At 46.0% G+C, this 19,735-nt stretch overlaps 1 protein-coding gene across 5 annotated transcripts in view; it reads left to right on the top strand.

The window, feature by feature from the left end:
* The window catches only part of AMPD3 (adenosine monophosphate deaminase 3), a 56,477-nt gene that overhangs the window by 939 nt on the left and 35,803 nt on the right, over positions 1–19,735 (top strand). Inside the window, exons 2-3 of one of the 5 annotated variants that reach the window (XM_011969928.1) lie at positions 3,598–3,706; positions 9,768–9,993. In XM_011969928.1, coding sequence (XP_011825318.1) covers positions 9,773–9,993 — 221 coding nt within the window. In that variant the 5' untranslated portion in view covers positions 3,598–3,706; positions 9,768–9,772. Of the gene's footprint in view, positions 1–3,597; positions 3,707–4,305; positions 4,683–9,377; positions 9,994–19,735 lie in introns of those variants that run through there. The other 4 variants (XM_011969927.1, XM_011969929.1, XM_011969930.1 and 1 more) reach the window with 4 other exon arrangements.

Here is a 19,735-nt window from a genome sequence, read left to right as displayed (position 1 = left end):
CAGGCGGGAACCGGCAGCACCCTGGGGTCTGAACCGCGGCTTCCGCCTTCCCTGCTCGCAGAGGCGGTGGCGCCGATCCCGGTCTCATCCTTTGCCCTGTCCCCTATTCCTGTCCCTGTCCCTGCCCCTGCCTTTGCGGTGGCCCGAGCCCCAGCAGCCTCAGGTGAGCCGGCAGCATCCCGATTCCCTGGCGGCCTAGAATGGAATCGCAAGGTTTAGAGAAATAAAGGGACCTGGGACTTGCCGCCCCTTAAGCGCCTGGACAAGTTTCTAGGTGCTTGAGGGCTGGCTGGATGTGGACAGCTGAGGTGGACTTCTACCTGGAGGCGGAGGATAGACTGGATGATAGGGTGATGAGGTCATTTGAGGCCTTCATCCTTACCTCTTTGGCTGTCTCCTGGCAAGGGAGGTGTACAGCCTTGGGCTCTGGCAGTCTGCTTTCTGCCCTTGATCTTCTGGTAGCTGCTTTGCCAGCAGAGCTGCTAATGGCTGGTCTAGGCTGGCAGAGGTCGTTGGGGAGAGTTTTGAGAGGCCTTGGAATAGGAGAGGCTTGCTAACTAGAGTATCATTTCCTCAAACTGTATGTGGCTGAAAGCTTGATGTCGACACATCAAAAAAGGAGCGGGGCCAAAGCAGGCAGAACAAGGAGGGATTTTAGCATGGTCTTGAGCCCTTGCTGGCTTTCCTCTGGATGTGGTGACCAACATTTGGCCATTGTCATGGAAAAGCTGCCTGCAGCTGGAACCTGCAAAGGAGAAATTCTTTCCTTGGCTGTGCAGCATTAAGGCCGAGTGTTAGTGGAGCCGTTGAGCCAGGCAGACAGAGCCTCTGTCACTTCACACCTCTGGGACTGTTGACAGCAGGTCTGGGGGTAGTTGACCTGGCCTGGCTGCAGCTCCATGGGGCCTGGCTTGCTCTGAAGATGATGGTATGGGACTGCCCTCTCTAGGAATGATGACTCTTGCATAGGTGGTGGCTGGGAGACTCTTTCACCTCTCAGCCCCATCCTTAGCTCAGCCTCAGTCTTCTAAGGTTCTCCTAGCTCTCAGCTAGGTCGAGAAGCTCTTTGAGAGATAAGGCTTTTTTTTATTTTTTATTTTTTAGTTTTTTGCCTCTACACTGACTGGATCACTCTTCAAATGACCTCAAAATCTGTCTCAGGTGTTGAAAATGTCATGGGCAGATAATATGTAGCCTTCAGGTTAACAGGGAGATACCCTTTCTCCCCTAAAGCTGCCCATTGGCCTCCATGATTCTTCCACCAGGTATAATAATCTCTTAGTTCTTCTGTATGCTGGTTGCATATCTAGGACAACAGACAATTGCTTTGGGCTTTTGATTTGTAAGGGACTGACTGGGGCATGGGAAGATGAGCTCATGCTGGAGTCCTGGCTGTGTATAGTCACTGAGAAGTACCATTCATAGGAGAGAAGGATGTTCCTTCTGCTGATCTGGCTTCACATTTAAATATGTTTTCCTTCTTCCTGCACCCAGGTTATAGAAATGGAGAGTGCCAGGCACATGGTGGTGCTCAATAAATAAGGTTGAATAAAAGGATTCAGTGTCTAGATAAAACTTCATGTTCATTTTCCTAGTTATACTCTCTCGTATCTGATATAATGATAATGACAATGATGTTGACAGATAATGCTTATAAAACACATACTCTATGCCAGGTACCAGTCTAAACACTTTACGTATGCTTGTTGTCATGGTAACCTATGAGATTGGCTTATTATTATCCCCACTTTATAGGGAATAAAACTGAGCCACAGAAAAGTTATTTAACTTGCCCAAGGTCATGCAACTAAGTGGTGGAACAGGATTCAAATGCAGGGAGTCTAGCTGGAGTTTATTTGTTTGAGATGGCGTCTCACTCTGTCACCCAGGCTGGAGTGCAGTGGCACAATCTCAGCTCACTGCAACCTCCACCGCCTGGGTTCAAGCGATTCTCCTGCCTCAGCTTCCCAAGTAGCTGGGATTATAGGCACCCACTGCCACGCCGGGCTAATTTTTGTGTTTTTAGTAGAGATGGGGTTTCCCCATGTTGGCCAGGATGGTCTCAATCTCCTGACCTCATGATCCCCTTGCCTCGGCCTCCCAAAGTGCTGGGATTACAGGCATGAGCCACCATGCCCGGTCATTATCTTTCTTGATGAGACACAATTTGATTCCATCCTCTTCTGTCTTTTAGAGTTTGTAAGGGGTGCTTAAGTGATAAAAGGGGATGCAATCTAGTCTCTTGGGCAGGAGAAGCAGGCCCTGTGTCTGGTTATCATAAATTGTCTTGATGTTTGTTCGAAATGGAAATAAGGCTTTAGCTTGGGATCAGTGGTCTTCAGTCCACAGAGACATCTTGGCTGCAAGGAGCAGCAACAAGTTACGCTCAAGGTGGAATTGCGAGGTCCTGAGAAGAGCTTGCTCTTCTGGGACAGAACTGTATTTTTCTTCTAAACTGCTCATGTTCTGGAGAGTCTTCCCTCCGTTTGGCTTCAGCAGGACCCTTGGCCATTGTTACAACCTGTGTCATCGTAGTGGAGCTGCTGCTGGTTTCTGTCTGAACCTGATGCAATGGGTCTCATACCTGTAAACTGGGCTCCAGGAAGGCAGCTTTCTCTAAGTTGGAAAATGAAGACTCAAGGTGGAGGGTGTTTCCCAAAGCCCATGCCACAAGATATTAATAGGTGTTTCTTTCCTATGATAGCAGTTCTAGGATGGTCAAATAAGTGGATCGGGTTAAACAAAGTTAAGCAGCTTTCTTTACTGCAGAAATTCTCAGGTGTTGAATCTGCTAGTAGAAATTGTGCATGAATACCCATAAGGGACTACGGGATGCAGTATTTTCGAAGTCTTCTGACCTTTCATGTTCTGCAGACTGCACTTTGAAAAATGCTTGTTTAGACTAAGGCTAGTTGGGATCTGGTTAAAGGTGCAGAATAAAATTCCCTGAACGTGTTGGACTTAAATCCTTGGGCTGGAATCCTTCCATTGCAGTCCCCACTCTACCTCCCCCTTCCCCAAAACACGAGCAGAAAAAAATCATCTGCCCCTCCTCCTTCTGGCAGAATAGTACTAAGGGCTTGAATTTTTTTCTCATACTGTAAGTTCATTTAATTGTTTAATGAATAAACATTACCTTCCCTCTAGGTAGCTTGTAGCCTGCTGATTGCACTGTTTATGAAACAGCTGTGAGGACAGGTGGGTCATAATCTCTGGGTAGCTAAAGCCCAGCAGCAGCCCGAGGATCATGTGTCAACCCTGTAATACTGCTCTGTGCACCAAGGAATTATGATGTGAGCTCAGTAAGACACAGCCTCACGATTGGACATGCAGAGGTGACTCAGGCCTAAGTCAGGGTTACAGCTAGCCTCCCGGTAAACAACTGACCCATCCTTCCTGGGCTCTTCTCCCCAGGATTTCAACAGCACCACAGAAATAGCCATTTTGCTCATGGTTATTTCCCAGACCCACGCGATTTGCCTAAGTCACTGGGAGGCTGTGTGTCTGTTCTGAGCCTTCTCACTCTTCTAAAGGGCAGATGAAGATCAGAGCTTTGCACCCTGTGATGCCATTTTAATTAACCCTGCTTGGTTTTAGAGGACTACTCCTGTGGGTCACTTGAGGCAGGCTCCACCTTCTCTAGGAGGAGTGGCAGAGTCCAGCCAGCACTCCGAGCTGGAGGCCCATGTGGGAGCCGTGAGCAGCTGTAAGCAGGGCAGGGTTTGGGGTGGGTTCCGGTGGGTCAGTTGGGGTGTACTCCTTTTCTGTGTGTGTGGATGGGGGTGGGGGTTCTGGTAAAGCTTGTCAGGCTTCGCAGTCACCTGTGATGTGGGCTTCTTTCTGGGAAGAAAGGAAGGAGTGGGATGGGGCTGTCAGCTTTTCATCCTAGCCTGCCCCTGTCCGCTGTCTGCCTCTCTGCTGAGGCAGTTCCCGCTCCCTGAGTCTCCCTGCAGTGCTTTCCTGGGAAAGGTAGAAGCAGTTCATGGTCTTTCCCTTCCAGAGGAGGAGGGGATGGAGAAAATTGTATTAGCAACTGGGATTGAAGCTCCCCCTGCCAGTTCTGGGGTGCCCTCGGGAGGGTTGCTTTTGGGGCGGCTTTCTGAGAAGAGGCAAGGCGGGCTGTACCTGAGACAAATCCCCTTGATAAAATGGACCCAGTTGTCTGGCAAGGCCTGAAGCACGTTCAGAACGGAAGCAGCAAAGGTGATTATGTCGCTCGTTGCTACTCAGCTTTCAGGAGGAGGCCGGGCGTTAGAGGGAGGCTGTGGCTTATCTCCTGCAGCTGGGCAGGACGCTGAGTTTACTGTTGTAATGAGGAAGCCGCCGCTTTAGTTTCTTCTTATGAGGGCTGTGAAGAGGGCCAGAACACTACATTTGGGATACTACAGCCATTTTGCCTTAGATAACTGGCATTACCTGAGGGACTTCAGGGGTCTTGGAAATTTTCCACTCATATTCCATTTTCACGAAAGAATTTCCAGCCCAGGCTTTTCCTGCTCTGGCTCACTGCTGCTCACAGATATGCAAAACAGAGACCTCCCACTCCAGCCGGCAGACAGGACCTAGCCAGCTGCACGCACGCAAGCACTGACTCAGCTGAGCCTCCTGGGCGGCAGGCAGCACCTGGCCCGGGTGCATCGCTTGAGTGGCATCTTCAGGACCAGTCATGGAGCCAGGCTCAGGTCTGTGTCGGGGCTTCTGCGAGGGGAGTCTGGCAAGAGTAGCAACCAGCTTCCTTTGTATGAGGAGGGAATTTCAGTGGCACTGGGTTTCCTTTCTGGAGGGAGTGTGGCACCATGAAAAGTTACTGTTTGTTGAAACTGGCAGTGTTTTAGAACTTTCTAACTTTGGGACTCTTCTTCAAGTTCATCGGAACGTGTTGCATGTAACAGTGAGATAAGCTGTATCACTGGCTGACTGATGCTGGTAAATTCACAGCTGAGCCTCCCAAGCCTGCTGGCTTTAGCTGACAAATGGTTGGAAGCCAGGTGCGAACAGGCAGCTGGAGCTGAAGCTCTGCTTGGCATCTGCAGAGTGGGCTTTCCTTGTCATGCCTGGCCTGGCAGGTGTCTGGAGGGTCTGAGAGGAGAGATACTCTGGAGGGACAGGTTGGCAGGTGGTACCTGTCTGCCAAAGACATCCAGAAGGCAGCAGATATGCGGGCAGCTGCTAAGGCCTGCAGCACCCCAAGGGGATTACTTGGTCCATGCTAAGATATGGAATTAATTCTTCTGTTGTTGTTGCTGTTGTTTTTTGCTTTGTTTTGCTTTTTTGAGAAAAGGTGTTGCTCTGTCACCCAGGCTGGAGTACAGCGGTGCCATCATGGTTCACTGCAGCCTCCACCTCCAGGGCTCGAGCAATCCTCCCAACTCAGCCTTCCAAATAGCTGAGACTACAGGTGCGTACCACCACACCTGGCTATTTTTTTCTTTTCTACTTTTTGTAGAGACGAGGTTCCAACATGTTGCCCAGGCTGATCTCGAACTCCTGGCCTCAAGCGATCCTCTTCGGCCTCCCAAATTGCTTGGATTATAGGCATGAGCCACTGTGCCCGGCCTTGGAATGAATTATCTACCAACTATTTAAGACACTGGTCGTAGTTCTGCAGAAGACTTTTATGGGTTCTGTAAAACAAAAAGGGTTCCGTAAAACAAAAAGCATTCTGTATGGTAATACTACTCTCTGATCCTTGATTTTTAATGAGCCTTGTGAATGTGAGTTGAGGGGCTGTGGAATGCAGCATCTCCCAATAACTGACTACAGGACCTGTTTTACCAGCAACAGGTATCAATTTCTTATGGCATCCAGTTTGGGAAAGGTTGATTTAAGCTAAAGAGAAAGGAAGATCTTTTATAGAAAGCTGTGTCCTGAAAAGTATATTTAGTTGATTGGAGCAAGCTAGAAATGCTTTGTGCGCCAATGTGATGGCTCCCACCTATAATCCTAGACCTTTGGGAGGCCAAGGCGGGCAGATCACTTGAGACCAGAAGTTCAAGACCAGTCTGGCCAACATGGTAAAACCCCATCTCTACTAAAAATACAAAAATTAGCCGGGCGGGGTGGTGTGTGCCTGTGGTCCCAGCTACTCAGGAGGCTGAGGCAGGAGAATCACCTGAGCCCATGAGGTCCAGGCTGCAGTAAGCTGGGATTATGCCACTGCACTCCAGTCTGGGCAACAGAGACCCTGTCTCTAAATAAATAAATAATAGATAAATGCGTCGTGAACAAACATGGCAAGATCTGGCATAAGAGCCCTCAGACATCAAGGACTTGCTTCCCCCTCCAAATACCCATTGCCAAGGGAGCCTGATTGGGGGTGTCTGAGTCAGGCCTGTGTGTGTCTGAGGGTATGGAGGAGGTAGGAAGGTGCTGGTGGTGGCGGACGGCTTCTGTCCAGGGTAGGAGCTAACGCAGAGATAGGTCTCAATGGTTAAACTCTCTTTGGCCTGGTCTCTCAATAGTGTGGGTTAGGCTGATCTCAAACTCCTGGCCTCAGGTGATCCTTCCTCCTTGGCCTCCCAAATTGCCTGGACAACATGGCAAAACCTCATCTCTAAAAAAAAAAAAAAAAAAATTAACCAGGTATGGTGATGCGCCCTCCCTCCCTTTGGCAATTAAGGAGGGAGCCCTAATTGCCAAAACCTGCCAGAAAAAGAAGTTTGATTTGCTTTCCTATTTTTCTCTCATTTCATAGAGTCTTAAGTCTACTCATTTTCTTTCTATTCTCTTTGTGTTTGTTAAAAATGGCATTATAATAGCACTCATCGTGAAAATAAAATATCCTCTCGCACACAGGCAGCCCTGCCACCTGGTCATTTTGAGTGCGTGAATCTCTTGCAGGTCTTGCCCATAAAGGGATGCATTTTCCTATCACTATAAATAAAGTATGGGTACAGTTCTATGTATTAATTTTTTCATTTACCGTATTTTTATGTTTTTTTATGTGATTGCACCATCCTCATAATTATAATTCTCATTACTTAACATCTTTTTCAAGTGAGTATGCTCTAATTTGGGCATTTTAAAGCTATTTATGTAAAGAATGCAGGTAAATATCCTTGTGCTTTTTCATTCCTAGGATTCTTTTTTTAAAAGAAATTTCTAGAAGTGGAGTTGCTTAGTCAAATCGTGTGGTGCTTTATGGCATTTGCGGCCTTTTGCCTGGGCCTGTTGGATGTCTTCTTCTGAGATGCAATGTGAGGTTTTGGGACAATGCTCTTGACTTGTGGCCTTGGCATAAGAGGGGGAGGTGAGGATCCAGCTTCATTTCAGCCTGATGGAGCCTCCTGGGTCTGGTTCTTTGTGCTGTTACAGACTTTCTCTCCCCTGTCACCTCCTTTGATGGCCTCCAGCTTCCCCACTCTCTGCTATCAAGACATGAAAATCTCCACAGTCAGCTCTGTTCCTCTTCCTCTTTGCAGAGGCCAGGCCTCACTGTCTTGGTGTCTGCTCCCCAGACAGTTGTGTGCTGAGAGGTTCTTCCCCACCAGCTCCCTCCCACTCCTCTCATCAGGGAGTGGCAGGTCCTTGGGTCTCAGAGTTAAGGGAGCCACAGACCTCGCTCTGATTGCCTGTTACTAGCCTGCTTTCCTCCTTCCTGTCTGTGTCATGACTTAGTCCCACAAGCCACTCAGACTCAGAGCAGCAAGCCCTCCTCAGGCACCGGAAATCTCTCTGGTACCTAGAATTATGCCACTTAGAGCTGAGAGGGCCTTAGAGACCACTTAGCTCAATCCCTTTATCTCACAGATGAGAACATTGTGAGGCCGGAGAATGCCCCAAGATGGCCTAGTATGTTCCTCTCCCCTGTAGTTGCACTTCTCCCTGCCAGACGGCAGCGGAGATCTGTCTCACCTTCATCCTTGTCTGTCTGGTCCACAAAACCACTTCTCTCTTTAAATCAACCTTAAAGAAACTGTGGTCATAGGTAGATGGGAAACTCCTCTTCCAGAGCTGCTTCCAGCGAGGGTGGCTTGTCGAAAAGTGTGCAGTATTAATCCATTCCACGAGTGTTATGCTAGGGACTGTGAGGAGCCCCTGCCTGGACATGTACATGGACAAAGAGAAGCAGCACAGCATGGTGGGTGAGGGCACAGAGGTGGGAACCAGGTGCCTGGCTTCAGATCCCTGAGCTGAGGATCGGAGAGGAAAGGGATGAGGAAGAAAGGCTGAGAACAGCACAAACCTCTGCTAACTTATTAAAAGTGTGACCCTGGGTGTGTTAGCTCTCTATGCCTTCATTTTCTCATCTGTCAAGTGGGAATAATAAGATTAACTGAGTTATTAAGTATGAAGTTCTTTGCAGAGTATACACACACATATATATATTATTTTTAAAATTGAGATGAAGTCTCACCCTGTCTCCCAGGCTGGAGTGCAGTAGTACGATCATAACTCACTGCAGCCTCAACCTCCCTGGCTCAAGAGACCCTCCTGCCTCAGCCTCCCTAGCAGCTGGGATTACAGGCATGCATCACCATACTTGGCTAATTTTTAAAATTTTTTTTAGAGATGAGGTTTTGCCATGTTTTCCAGGCTGGTCTCAAACTTCTAGGCTCAAGAAGTCCTCTCGCCTTGACCTCCCAAAGTGCTGGGATTACAGGCGTGAGCCACCACACCTGGCCCCAGAGTGTACTTTTTTTTTTTTTTTCTTTTTGACACAGAGTCCCACTCTGTTACCCAGGCTGGAGTGAAGTGGCTCAATCTTGGCTCATTGCAACCACCACCTCCCGGGTTCAAGCGATTCTCTTGCCTCAACCTCCCAAACAGCTGGTATTACAGGTGCCCACCACCACGCCCAGCTAATTTTTTTTGTATTTTTAGTAGAGACAGGGTTTCACCATGTTGGCCAGGATGGTCTCAAACTCCTGACCTCAGGTGATCTGCCCGCCTCGGTCTCCCAAAATGCTGGGATTACAGGCGTGAGCCACTGTGCCTGGCCAGAGCGTACATATTAACTGCTATATAAGTAATTGCAAACAAGAAAAGAAATAAGGAAATGAAGAAAGCAAGCAAGCAAGAATGAAACCCAACCAACCAAGCAGGTGATTAAGGCCAGTGACTGTTAGTAAGGAATCAGTATACGAGGAGGTAGATAGAGAAAGCTCCTTTGAGAGAGTGAGTTTTCAGCTGGGTAAAGAGTGTTCCTGTCCTAAAACCTTTATTTGCTGTGTCTCGTTAGGGGGTTCCAGAGGGTTTGAAACTGCAACAGCAGATTCTTTCTCTTCAGCAAAAGGCCTTGTTTTATGTAATGAAGAATGCAGCTTTGGATTTCCCAGGGCTCTGCTGTAATCTTGTAGGACCTTAGCTATTAAAGCCTTTGGACTTCCCCTCTGTGAAGTTGGGGAGTGAGGTTTGATTATTGTTGCAGCTATAACAGTATCCTCATAGTCTGGAGGAGGGAGAGCTGAACGCTCTCTTGTCCCTTCTCAAACGGAAACAAAGTCAGAGGGCAGGGCTGCCAGGTGCTGCAGGTTCCCTGAGTTTGGGAAAATGGAAGCCCACCTAGTTGAACAGTTCGTTCTTTGAATTTTGAACACTTGCTGTCTCCTGACGCGTAAGTGGCCCTACATGCTTCACATCCAGTTACTTATTGAGCTAATTTTGAAACTGGCATGCTGGGTTTGGTCTGGGGAATTCCTAAGTAGACAGTTGACCCCAAGTACCAGGTGGGCCTGGCCCTAACTTCAGTGCCTTCTCCTCCCCGGTGCTGTTGACTCAGGGCATCCCGCTATTCATTAAGTTAATGCTTGTTCTTTCTTTGCTAGCCGAGATGCCGCGGCAGTTTCCCAAGCTGAACATCTCTGAAGTGGATGAGCAAGTCCGGCTCCTGGCGGAGAAGGTGTTTGCTAAAGTGCTCCGAGAAGAGGACAGCAAAGATGCACTGTCCCTGTTCACTGTCCCAGAGGACTGCCCCATCGGGCAAAAGGAAGCCAAGGAGAGGGAGCTGCAGAAGGAGCTGGCGGAGCAGAAGTCTGTGGAGACCGCAAAAAGGTTTGTTCCCAAGGCTTGGTTTTCGTGTACATAGAGTCATGCAGAACCAGGCAGGCTGTGGGTGTGTGTCCTGATATGAGGCACCTCATGGAGACTGGTATGTCCCTGGAGCTGTGTTGGTTTCTTAACCAAGACCACTTAACTCACCTCTTATTTATTGAGGGATGTCTCGGTGCCTCTGTTACACTGAAAAGATCAAAACCCACTTTGCTGCTGATGTGTAAAAATACACACCATTTCCAAATGGCATTTCTCTTTCCTTTTTGGAAATTTGAGGATTTCTTAGGAGACAGCAATTGTACTTCTTCTCATCACTTGACAAGCATTTTGCATTACTAATGAATGCAGCTTACTATTTGCCAGGTGCTGTGCTGGGACTGGAGATGTTATAATGAACAAGATAGATAAAGTCCCTGGGTCTAGACAATAATTAAGTAACTGGACAAATTAACTTAAAAATTACAAGTTATGATAAGTGCTGTATCAGTCAAGGTCCAATCGGAAGATCAGAAACCAATGAAGTATTAGAATTTTAATGCAGGGAATTGGTTACACAGGTGATAAAGAGCTGAGAAACCAAACAGGGGAGAGAGAGGCAGCTCAGAGATTAGACACAGTAAGGAGCAGCTACTACCCCGGACAGGAGTGACAAGGAAAGCAGTAGTGTTGCTGGTGGCAAGGTGGGATCGCACTGGGGAAGGTAGAACTGTGGTGGCCTTTCCAGTGGAAACTGGAGCCAAGGGGAAGAGATGGCAGCTGCAGAGATGCCTCTCAAGGCAGAGATGGAGGCAGGCAATACCTAGCCTGACCTTTCCTGCACGTTCGAGGTTCTCCCAGTGGCTGCCATGGGCCAAACCTAGCCAGAATCCTGCTGGCACCCTTGGGAAACACAGGAGAGGATAAGGAATGGATCTGAGGGCATACAGGCCCAGGAGCAGTGCAAGTGCTATGAAAGGGATGAATAAGGAGGAAAAGGGGTTGGGGGAGAGAGAGGTGGGGAAAGAGACAGAGAAAATCCTTTTTTAGACTGGAAAGTCAGGGAAGGTCTCTCCAAGGAGGTGACATCTTAGCAGATGCTTCAGGGTATAAAGGAGCTAGCTATGTGGGCTTCCAGGTAGAAGAGTCAGCTAGGGCAAAGGCCTCCCAGTTTCTTCGAGGAGGCTCATGTGGTTAGAGGTCTGTTAAAGGAAGAAGTGCTGCGGCCAGGGTTGGAGGACTTGTGGGGCCCAGATCAGACTGGCCTTGTGCTCCCTGATAAGAAGTTTGGATTGGAGTCTAAGTGTAATGAGAAGCCCTCATCCTTTCACAGTTTATCTCACCCCGGGCTCTATCTAAGTTTCCGCCTGGTCTTCCACCCTGCAAACATCAATAGTTGACATGGTAGACCTTTGAACCCTCTCGGACCTAGTCCGTGATCACAGTAGATACTGCCTCAGTTTTAAAGGCAAGTCTTTTCCTGTCTTGGTTATGTAGAAGCTCAGCATTTCCTTAACTCGTTTGGAAAGAAGTAAAAAGCTGACTACTGGTGTAAAGGCAAGAACAGAGCTTCACCACTCATAAGACCAGTGCTTTCCTTCCTTGAAAGGATGGTGAGCCCATAAAGGCAGGAGTCATTGGTGCCATTGGTCAACCTCTGAGTGCCAGCCTTGTGTTGGAGAGGGTGGGGTGGCCCCGGCCCCAGCAGTGTGCTCATCCCTGGAGGGTCAAGAAGAGTATGACTGTAGAGACTCTCATTCACACTCCATGGGTGGAACAGAAGGGCTGACTTCATCCACTGAATGGTCTGCAGGGCCTTCTGTGTGTTACGAATTGAGCATTTCAGACCCTTAACAATGAGAGGGAAAGGAATCCTGGCATTTTTTATTTCCAGGAACAGTAAGTTTCTAGGACCAGTTTCCACTACAGAGTGACACTGGGCCTGACATCTGCTGAAGAGACCGTGCTCTTTTCAATGCCCAGACTCAGGGCGAAGTGAAAGCTTTCTTACTCTAAGTCCGAATGGTGCTCTGTGGTTTCCAGAAATTCCCCTGCAAACTTCTCTCCAAAAACTTTGTTCTGTCCTTGCCTAGGCTATGCTGTCTTAGTTTGTATCTGTCTGCCCCATTTGACTAGAAGCTTCTTGAGGACTAGATCCAGTGTGAAACTTAGTTGTTGGTGGGCAGTGGATGTCCGGCAGAGGAAGACATCCTGCCTCCTCATTGCCACCACAGACACTACATCAGAGTGGCTGCAATTTCTTGGACCTCTGTGTTCTGCCACTCACTGGCATGCCCTGTGGTCTTGGGCAAATTAGGAAACCTCTCTGGGCCTTGGCCCCGTCCTCATCTATAAAGTGGAGATGCTAACAGCTGTCCACTTTATGGGGTGTTGTGAGGAATGAGGGAATCCACAGGTAAAAGGCTTAGGATGGTGTCTGGTTACAGTCCATCCCGAGTAAATGTAAGCGATTTCTCTGAGTTCCTGCTGCTGAGACAGGGAGCAATAGCAACTCCTGCCATTGAATACTTACTGTGGACTAAGTACTGGCCTGTGTAGGTTGGATTCATTCCTTAATTCTCATATCAAGCTTATTAAGTGGATATTCTTAGTATTCTGATTTTGCAGATTAGGAAATGAAGGCTCAGAGAAGTTGAATTTACTTTCACAAAGACACATAGTGAGTAAATGACAGAGCAAGAACTAGAGCCCACATCTTTTGAATCTAGACCCCACACTTCAACCACAAAGCTATCCCCTCTTCAGGCAGGGGTGGAGTCTTCGGTTCCCTGGTCTGTAGACCCTGGAATGACACTAGGTGCTGCTCCCTAGAAAGTAGTTGTTGCTTCTAAATGAAATGGAAGGAAACTGGCCAAAGCTCCTGCTCTGTCCATTAGCTTCTTTCCTGAAAGAAAGCCTGGTGCCTGGACTGTCAGACGCCCCAGCATCCTCTTCTGGGGTCCATGCACACCCAATTTTGTCTTTTAGTTTCTCTTCTCACTAGAGGTGCCTTTATATGTAAATGTTCAAAAGTTAACATTTTCATGGAGGACACCCTCTCCCCAGCTCCCTCTCTGTTCGTGGCACCTCCCATCCCATCTCCTATTTATTCTTACTTTACACAGAGTTCTATAATCTGGCTATCTTGTTTCTTATCCTGTGACAGATTTAAAGAAGCAAATTAGAAGTAGAGAGAGAGACTCCTATAGGCAGGGTCACAGAGATGATGTGTGGTGATTATAAGCCTGGGCTTTGGGGTCAGACTTATTGGGTTCAAGTGGCAGCCCTGTCACTTACTACGAATGGCCTTGGTCAAAGCTCTTGACTGCCTGAGCTGGTTTCCTAAACTGCAAAATTGGAATAATAAAAGGACGTACCTTGTGAGAATTAAATGAGCGAATACACAAAAAATCCTTAGCACAGTGCTTGGAGCACCATTAATGTTCCTGTTTTGTTATTGTTGTTATTTGACAGTCAACAGTGAGAGAGGAAACAATTACAAAAAGCAGACACAAGAATTTGAAGCACAGTAGTTTAGGGATAACACACCTCTGAGATCATAACTGGATAATACAGTGATAATCCTGAGTCATTGAGAAAACTTTAAATTATGTTCAGCATGCTTTGAGGAAGAATGCAGGAATTACGTATTTTTTTAAGAAGCCAGACCAAAATTGATTTTAAAAAAATTAGGATATAGTTAAGGCTGGCAAGATGGCCAGATAGGAACAGCTCTGGTCTGCAGCTCCCAGCGATATCAATGCAGTAGGTGGATGATTTCTGCATTTCCAACTGAGGTACAGGTTCATCTCACTGGGACTAGTTGGACAGTGGGTGCAGCCCATGGAGGGTGAGTCAAAGCAAGGTGAGGCATTGCCTCACCCGGGAAGCACAAGGGATGGAGGAATTTTCTTCCTTACCCGAGGGAAGTCATGAGGGACTGAGCCTGAGGAACTGTGCACTCTGGCCCAGATACTGTGCTTTTCCCACGGTCCTTGCAACCTGCAGACCAGGAGATTCCCTTCGGTGCCTACACCACCAGGGCCCTGGGTTTCAAGCACAAAACAGGGCAGCTGTTTGGGCAAACACCGAACTAGCTGCAGGAGTTGTGTGTTTTTTTTTGTTTTTTTTTTGTTTTTTTTCCTGTACTCCAGTGGTGCCTGGAACATGAGTGAGATAGAATCATTCACTACCCTGGAAAGGGGGCTGAAGCCAGGGAGCCAAGTGGTCTGGCTCAGCAGGTCCCATCCCCATGGAGCCCAGCAAACTAAGATCCACTGGTGGCCAGATGTGGTGGCTCATGCCTGTAATCCCAGCACTTAGGGAGGCCGAGGCAAGTGGATCACCTGATGTCAAGAGTTTGAGATCAGCCTGGCCAACATGGTGAAACCCTGTCTCTACTAAAAATACAAAAATTAGCTGGGTGTGGTGACAGGTGCCTGTAATCCCAGTTACTCAGGAGGCTGAGGCAGGAGAATCGCTTGAACCCAGGAGAAGGAGGTTGCAGTGAGCTGAGATTGCACCGTTGCACTGAGCCTGGGTAACAAGAGCAAAACAAGTCTCAAAAAAAAAGATCCACTGGCTTGAAATTCTCACTGCCAGCACAGCAGCAGTCTGAGATCAACCTAGGACACTCGAGCTTGGTGTGGGGAGGGGCGTCAGCCATTGCTGAGGCTTGAGTAGGAGGTTTTACCTTCACAGTGTAAACAAAGCCACCGGGAAGTTCAAACTGGGTGGAGCTCATAGCAGCTCAGCAAGGCCACTGTGGCCAGACTGCCTCTCTAGATTTCTTCTCTCTGGGCAGGGCATCTCTGAAAAAAAGGCAGCAGCCCCAATCAGGGACTTATAGATAAAACCCCCATCTCCCTGGGACAGAGCACCCAGGGAAAAGGGCAGCTGTGGGCACAGCTTCAGCAGACTTAAACTTTCCTGCCTGATGGCTCTGAAGAGACCAGCAGTCCTCCCAGCACAGCGTTCAAGCTCTGCTAAGTGTCAGACTGCCTCCTCAAGTGGGTCCCTAACCCCCGTGTATTCCTGACTGAGAGACACCTCCCAGTAGGGGCTGACAGGCACCTCATACAGGAGAGCTCTGGCTGTCATCAGGCAAGTGCCCCTCTGGGATGAAGCTTCCAGAGGAAAGAACAGGCGGCAGTCTTTGCTGTTCTGCAGCCTCTGCTAGTGATACCCAGCCAAACAGGGTCTGGAGTGGACCTCCAGCAAACTCTAGCATAGGGGCCTGACTGTTAGAAGGAAATCTAACAAACAGAAAGGAATAGCAGTCCAATCAGAGACCACATCTGAAGGTCACCAGCATCAGAGACCAAAGATAGATAAATCCACGAAGATGGGGAGGTAAACGAGTGCAAAAAGGCTGAAAATTCCAAAAACCAGAATGCCTCTTCTCTTCCAAATGATATAACTCCTTGCAAGCAAGGGAACAAAACTGGACAGAGAATGAGTTTGACCAATTGACAGAAGCAGGCTTCAGAAGGTGGATAATAACAAACTCCTCTGAGCTAAAGAAACATGTTCTAGCCCAATGCAAGGAAGATAAGAACCTTGAAAAAAGGATAGATGAATTGCTAACTAGAAAAACCAGTTTAGAGAAGAACATAAATGACTTGATGGAGCTGAAAAACACAGCATGAGAACTTCATGAAGCATACACAAGTATGAATAGCTGAATCGATCAAATGGAAGAAAGGATATCAGAGATTGAAGATCAACTTAATGAAGTAAAATGAGAACACAAGATTAGAGGAAAAAGAATGAAAAGGAATGAACAAAGCCTCCAAGAAATATGGGGCTATGTGCAAAGACCAAACCTACGTTTGATTGGTGTACCTGAAAGTGATGGGGAGAATGGAACCAAGCTGGAAAACACTCTTCAGGATATTATCCAGGAAAACTTCTCCAACCTAGCAAGATAAGCCAACATTCAAATTCAGGAAATACAGAGAACACCACAAAGATATTCCTTGAGAAGAGCAACCCCAAGACACATAATCATCAGATTCACCAAGGTTGAAATGATGGAAAAAATGTTAAGGGCAGCCAGAGAGAAAGGTCAGGTTACCCTCAAAGAGAAGCCCATCGGACTAACAGTGGATCTTTCTGCAGAAACCCTACAAGCCAGAAGAGAGTGGGGGGCAATATTCAGCATTCTTAAAAGAATTTTCAACCCAGAATTTCATATCCAGTCAAACTAAAATTCGTAAGTGAAGGAGAAATAAAATTCTTTACAGACAAGCAAATGCTGAGAGATTTTGTCACCACCAGGCCTGCCTTACAAGAGCTCCTGAAGGAAGCCCTAAACATGGAAAGGAACAGCTGGTACCAGCCACTGCAAAAACATACCAAATTGTAAAGACTATCAACACTATGAGAAACTGCATCAATAAGTAGGAAACTGCATTTTGCATAATGGGCAAAATAACCAGCTAGCATCATAATGACAGGATCAAATTCACACATAACCATATTAGCCTTAAATGTAAATGGGCTAAATGCCCCAATTAAAGCACACAGACTGGCAAATTTGATGAAGAGTCAAGACCCATCTGTGTGCTGTATTCAGGAGACTCATCTCACGTGCAAAGACACACATAGGCTCAAAATAAAGGGATGGAGGAATATCCACCAAGCAAATGGAAAGAAAAAAAAGGCAGAAGTTACAATTTTAACCTCTGATAAAACAGACTTTAAACCAACAAAGATCAAAAGAGACCAGGAAGGGCATTACATAATGGTAAAGGGATCAATGCAACAATAAGAGCTAACTGTCCTAAATATACATGTGCACCCAATACAGGAGCACCCAGATTCATAAAGCAAGTCTTAGAGACCTACGAAGAGACTTAGGCTCACACACAACAATAGTGGGAGACTTTAACACCCCATTGTCAATATTAGACAGATCAATGAGACAGAAAATTAACAAGGATATTCAGGACTTGAACTCAGCACAGGACCAAGCTCCAACCCAAATCAACAGAATATACATTCTTCTCAGCACCTCATTGCACTTACTCTAAAATTAACCACATAATTGGAAGTAAAACACTCCTCAGCAAACGCAAAAGAATGGAAATCATAATAAACAGTCTCTCAGACCACAGTGCAATCAAATTAGAACTCAGGATTAAGAAACTCCCTCAAAACCACGCATCTACGTGGAAACTGAACACTCTGCTCCTGAATGACTACTGGGTAAATAATGAAATGAAGGCAGAAATAAAGATGTTCTTTGAAACCAGTGAGAACAAAGACACAACATACCAGAATCTCTGGGACACATTTAAAGCAGTGTGTAGAGGGAAATTTATAGCACTAAATGCCCACAAGAGAAAGCAGGAAAGATCTAAAATTGACACCCTAACATCACAATTAAAAGAGCTAGAGAAGCAGGATCAAACAAATTCAAAAGCTAGCAGAAGACAAGGAATAACTAAGATCAGAGCAGAACTGAAGGAGATAGAGACACGAAAATCTCTTCAAAAAATCAATGAATCCAGGAGCTGGGTTTTTTTTTTTTTTGAAAAGATCATCAAAATAAATAGACTGCTAGCAAGACTAATAAAGAGAGACAAAGAGAGGAGAATCAAATAGACACAATCAAAAATAATAAACGGGGTATCACTGCTGATCCCACAGAAATACAGACTACCATCAGAGAATACTATAAACACCTCTATGCAAATAAACTAGAAAATCTAGAAGAAATGGATAAATTCCTGGACCATACACCCTCCCAAGACTAAACCGAATACTATAAACACCTCTATGCAAATAAACTAGAAAATCTAGAAGAAATGGATAAATTCCTGGACACATGCACTCTCCCAAGTCTAAACCAGGAAGAAGTTGAATCCCTGAATAGACCAATAACAAGTTCTGAAATTGAGGAAGTAACGAATAGCCTACCAACCAAAAAGAGTCCAGGACCAGAAGGATTCACAGCCGAATTCTACCAGAGGTACAAAGAAGAGCTACCATTCCTTCTAAAATTATTCCAAACAATAGAAGAAGAGGGACTCCTCCCTAACTCATTTTATGAGGCCAGCATCACCCTGATACCAAAACATGGCAGAGACACAACAGAAAAAGAAAATTTCAGGCCAATATCCGTGATGAACATTGATGTAAAAATCCCCAGTAAAATACTGGCAAACCAAATCCAGCAGCACATCACAAAGCTTATCCACCACGATCAAGTCAGCTTCATATCTGAGATGCAAGGCTGGTTCAACATACGCAAATCAATCAACGTGATCCATCACATAAACAGAACCAATGACAAAAACCACATGATTATCTCAATAGATGCAGAGAAGGCCTTCGATAAAATTCAACACCCCTTCATGCTAAAAACTCTTAATAAACTAGGTATTAATGAAAATATCTCAAAATAAAAAGAGCTATTTATGACAAACCCACAGGTAATATTATACTGAATGGGCAAAAACTGGAAGCATTCCCCTTGAAAACCAGCACAAGACAAGGATGCCCTCTCTCACCACTCCTATTCAACATAGTATTGGAAGTTCAGGCTAGGGCAATCAGGCAAGAGAAAGAAATAAAGTCTATTCAAACAGGAAAAGAGGAAAGCAAATTGTCTCTGTTTGCAGATGACATGATTGTATATTTAGAAAACCCCACCATCTCAGCCCCAAATTTCCTTATGCTAATAAGCAACTTCAGCAAAGTCTCAGGAGACAAAATCAATGTGCAAAAATCACAAGCATTCCTGTATACCAATAACGGACAAACAGAGAACCAAATCATGAGTGAACTCCCATGCACAACTGCTACTAAGAGAGTGAAATAGCTAGGAATCCAACTTACAAGGGATGTGAAGGACCTTTTCAAGGAGAACTACAAACCACTGCTCAAGGAAATAAGAGAGGACAAAAGCAAATGGAAAAACATTCCATGCTCATGGATAGTAAGAATCAATATCATGAAAATGGCTATATAGCCCAAAGTAATTTATAGGTTCAATGCTATCCCCATCAAGCTACCATTGACTTTCCTCACAGAATTCAAAAAAAAACTACTTTAAATTTCATATGGAACCAAAAAAGAGCCCGTATAGCCAAGACAATTCTAAGCAAAAAGAACAATGCTGGAGGCATCACGCTACCTGACTTCAAACTATACTACAAGGCTACAGTAACCAAAAAAGCATGGTACTGGTATCAAAACAGATATATAGACCAATGGAACAGAACAGAGGCCTCAGAAATAACACCACACATCTACAATAATCTGATCTTTGACAAACCTGGCACAAACAAGCAATGGGGAAAGGATTCCCTATTTAATAAATGGTGTTGGGAAAACTGGCTAGCCATATGCAAAAAACTGAAACTGGACTCCTTCCTTACACCTTATACAAAAATTAACTCAAGATGAATTAAAGACTTAAACATAAGACCTAAAACCATAAAAACCCTAGAAGAAAACCTAGGACATTCAGGACATAGGCATGGGCAAAGAACTTCATGTATAAAACATCAAAAGCCATGGCAACAAAAGCCAAAATTGAGAAATGGGATCTAATTAAACTAAAGAGCTTCTGCACAGCAAAATAAATTATCATCAGAGTGAATAGGCAACCTACAGAATGGGAGAAAATTTTTGCAATCTATCCATCTGACAAAGGGCTAATGTCCAGAATCTACAAAGAACTTAAACAAATTTACAAGAAAAAAACAACCCCATCAAAAAGTGGGCAAAGGATATGAACAGACACTTCTTGAAAGAA

The sequence above is a fragment of the Mandrillus leucophaeus genome, unplaced genomic scaffold, assembly GCF_000951045.1.
Source record: "Mandrillus leucophaeus isolate KB7577 unplaced genomic scaffold, Mleu.le_1.0 Scaffold920, whole genome shotgun sequence".
In the NCBI taxonomy this organism is placed as follows: domain Eukaryota; kingdom Metazoa; phylum Chordata; class Mammalia; order Primates; family Cercopithecidae; genus Mandrillus; species Mandrillus leucophaeus.
The sequence above is the reverse complement of the archived record's forward strand: the minus strand, read 5'-3'. Positions and strand labels throughout refer to the sequence as shown.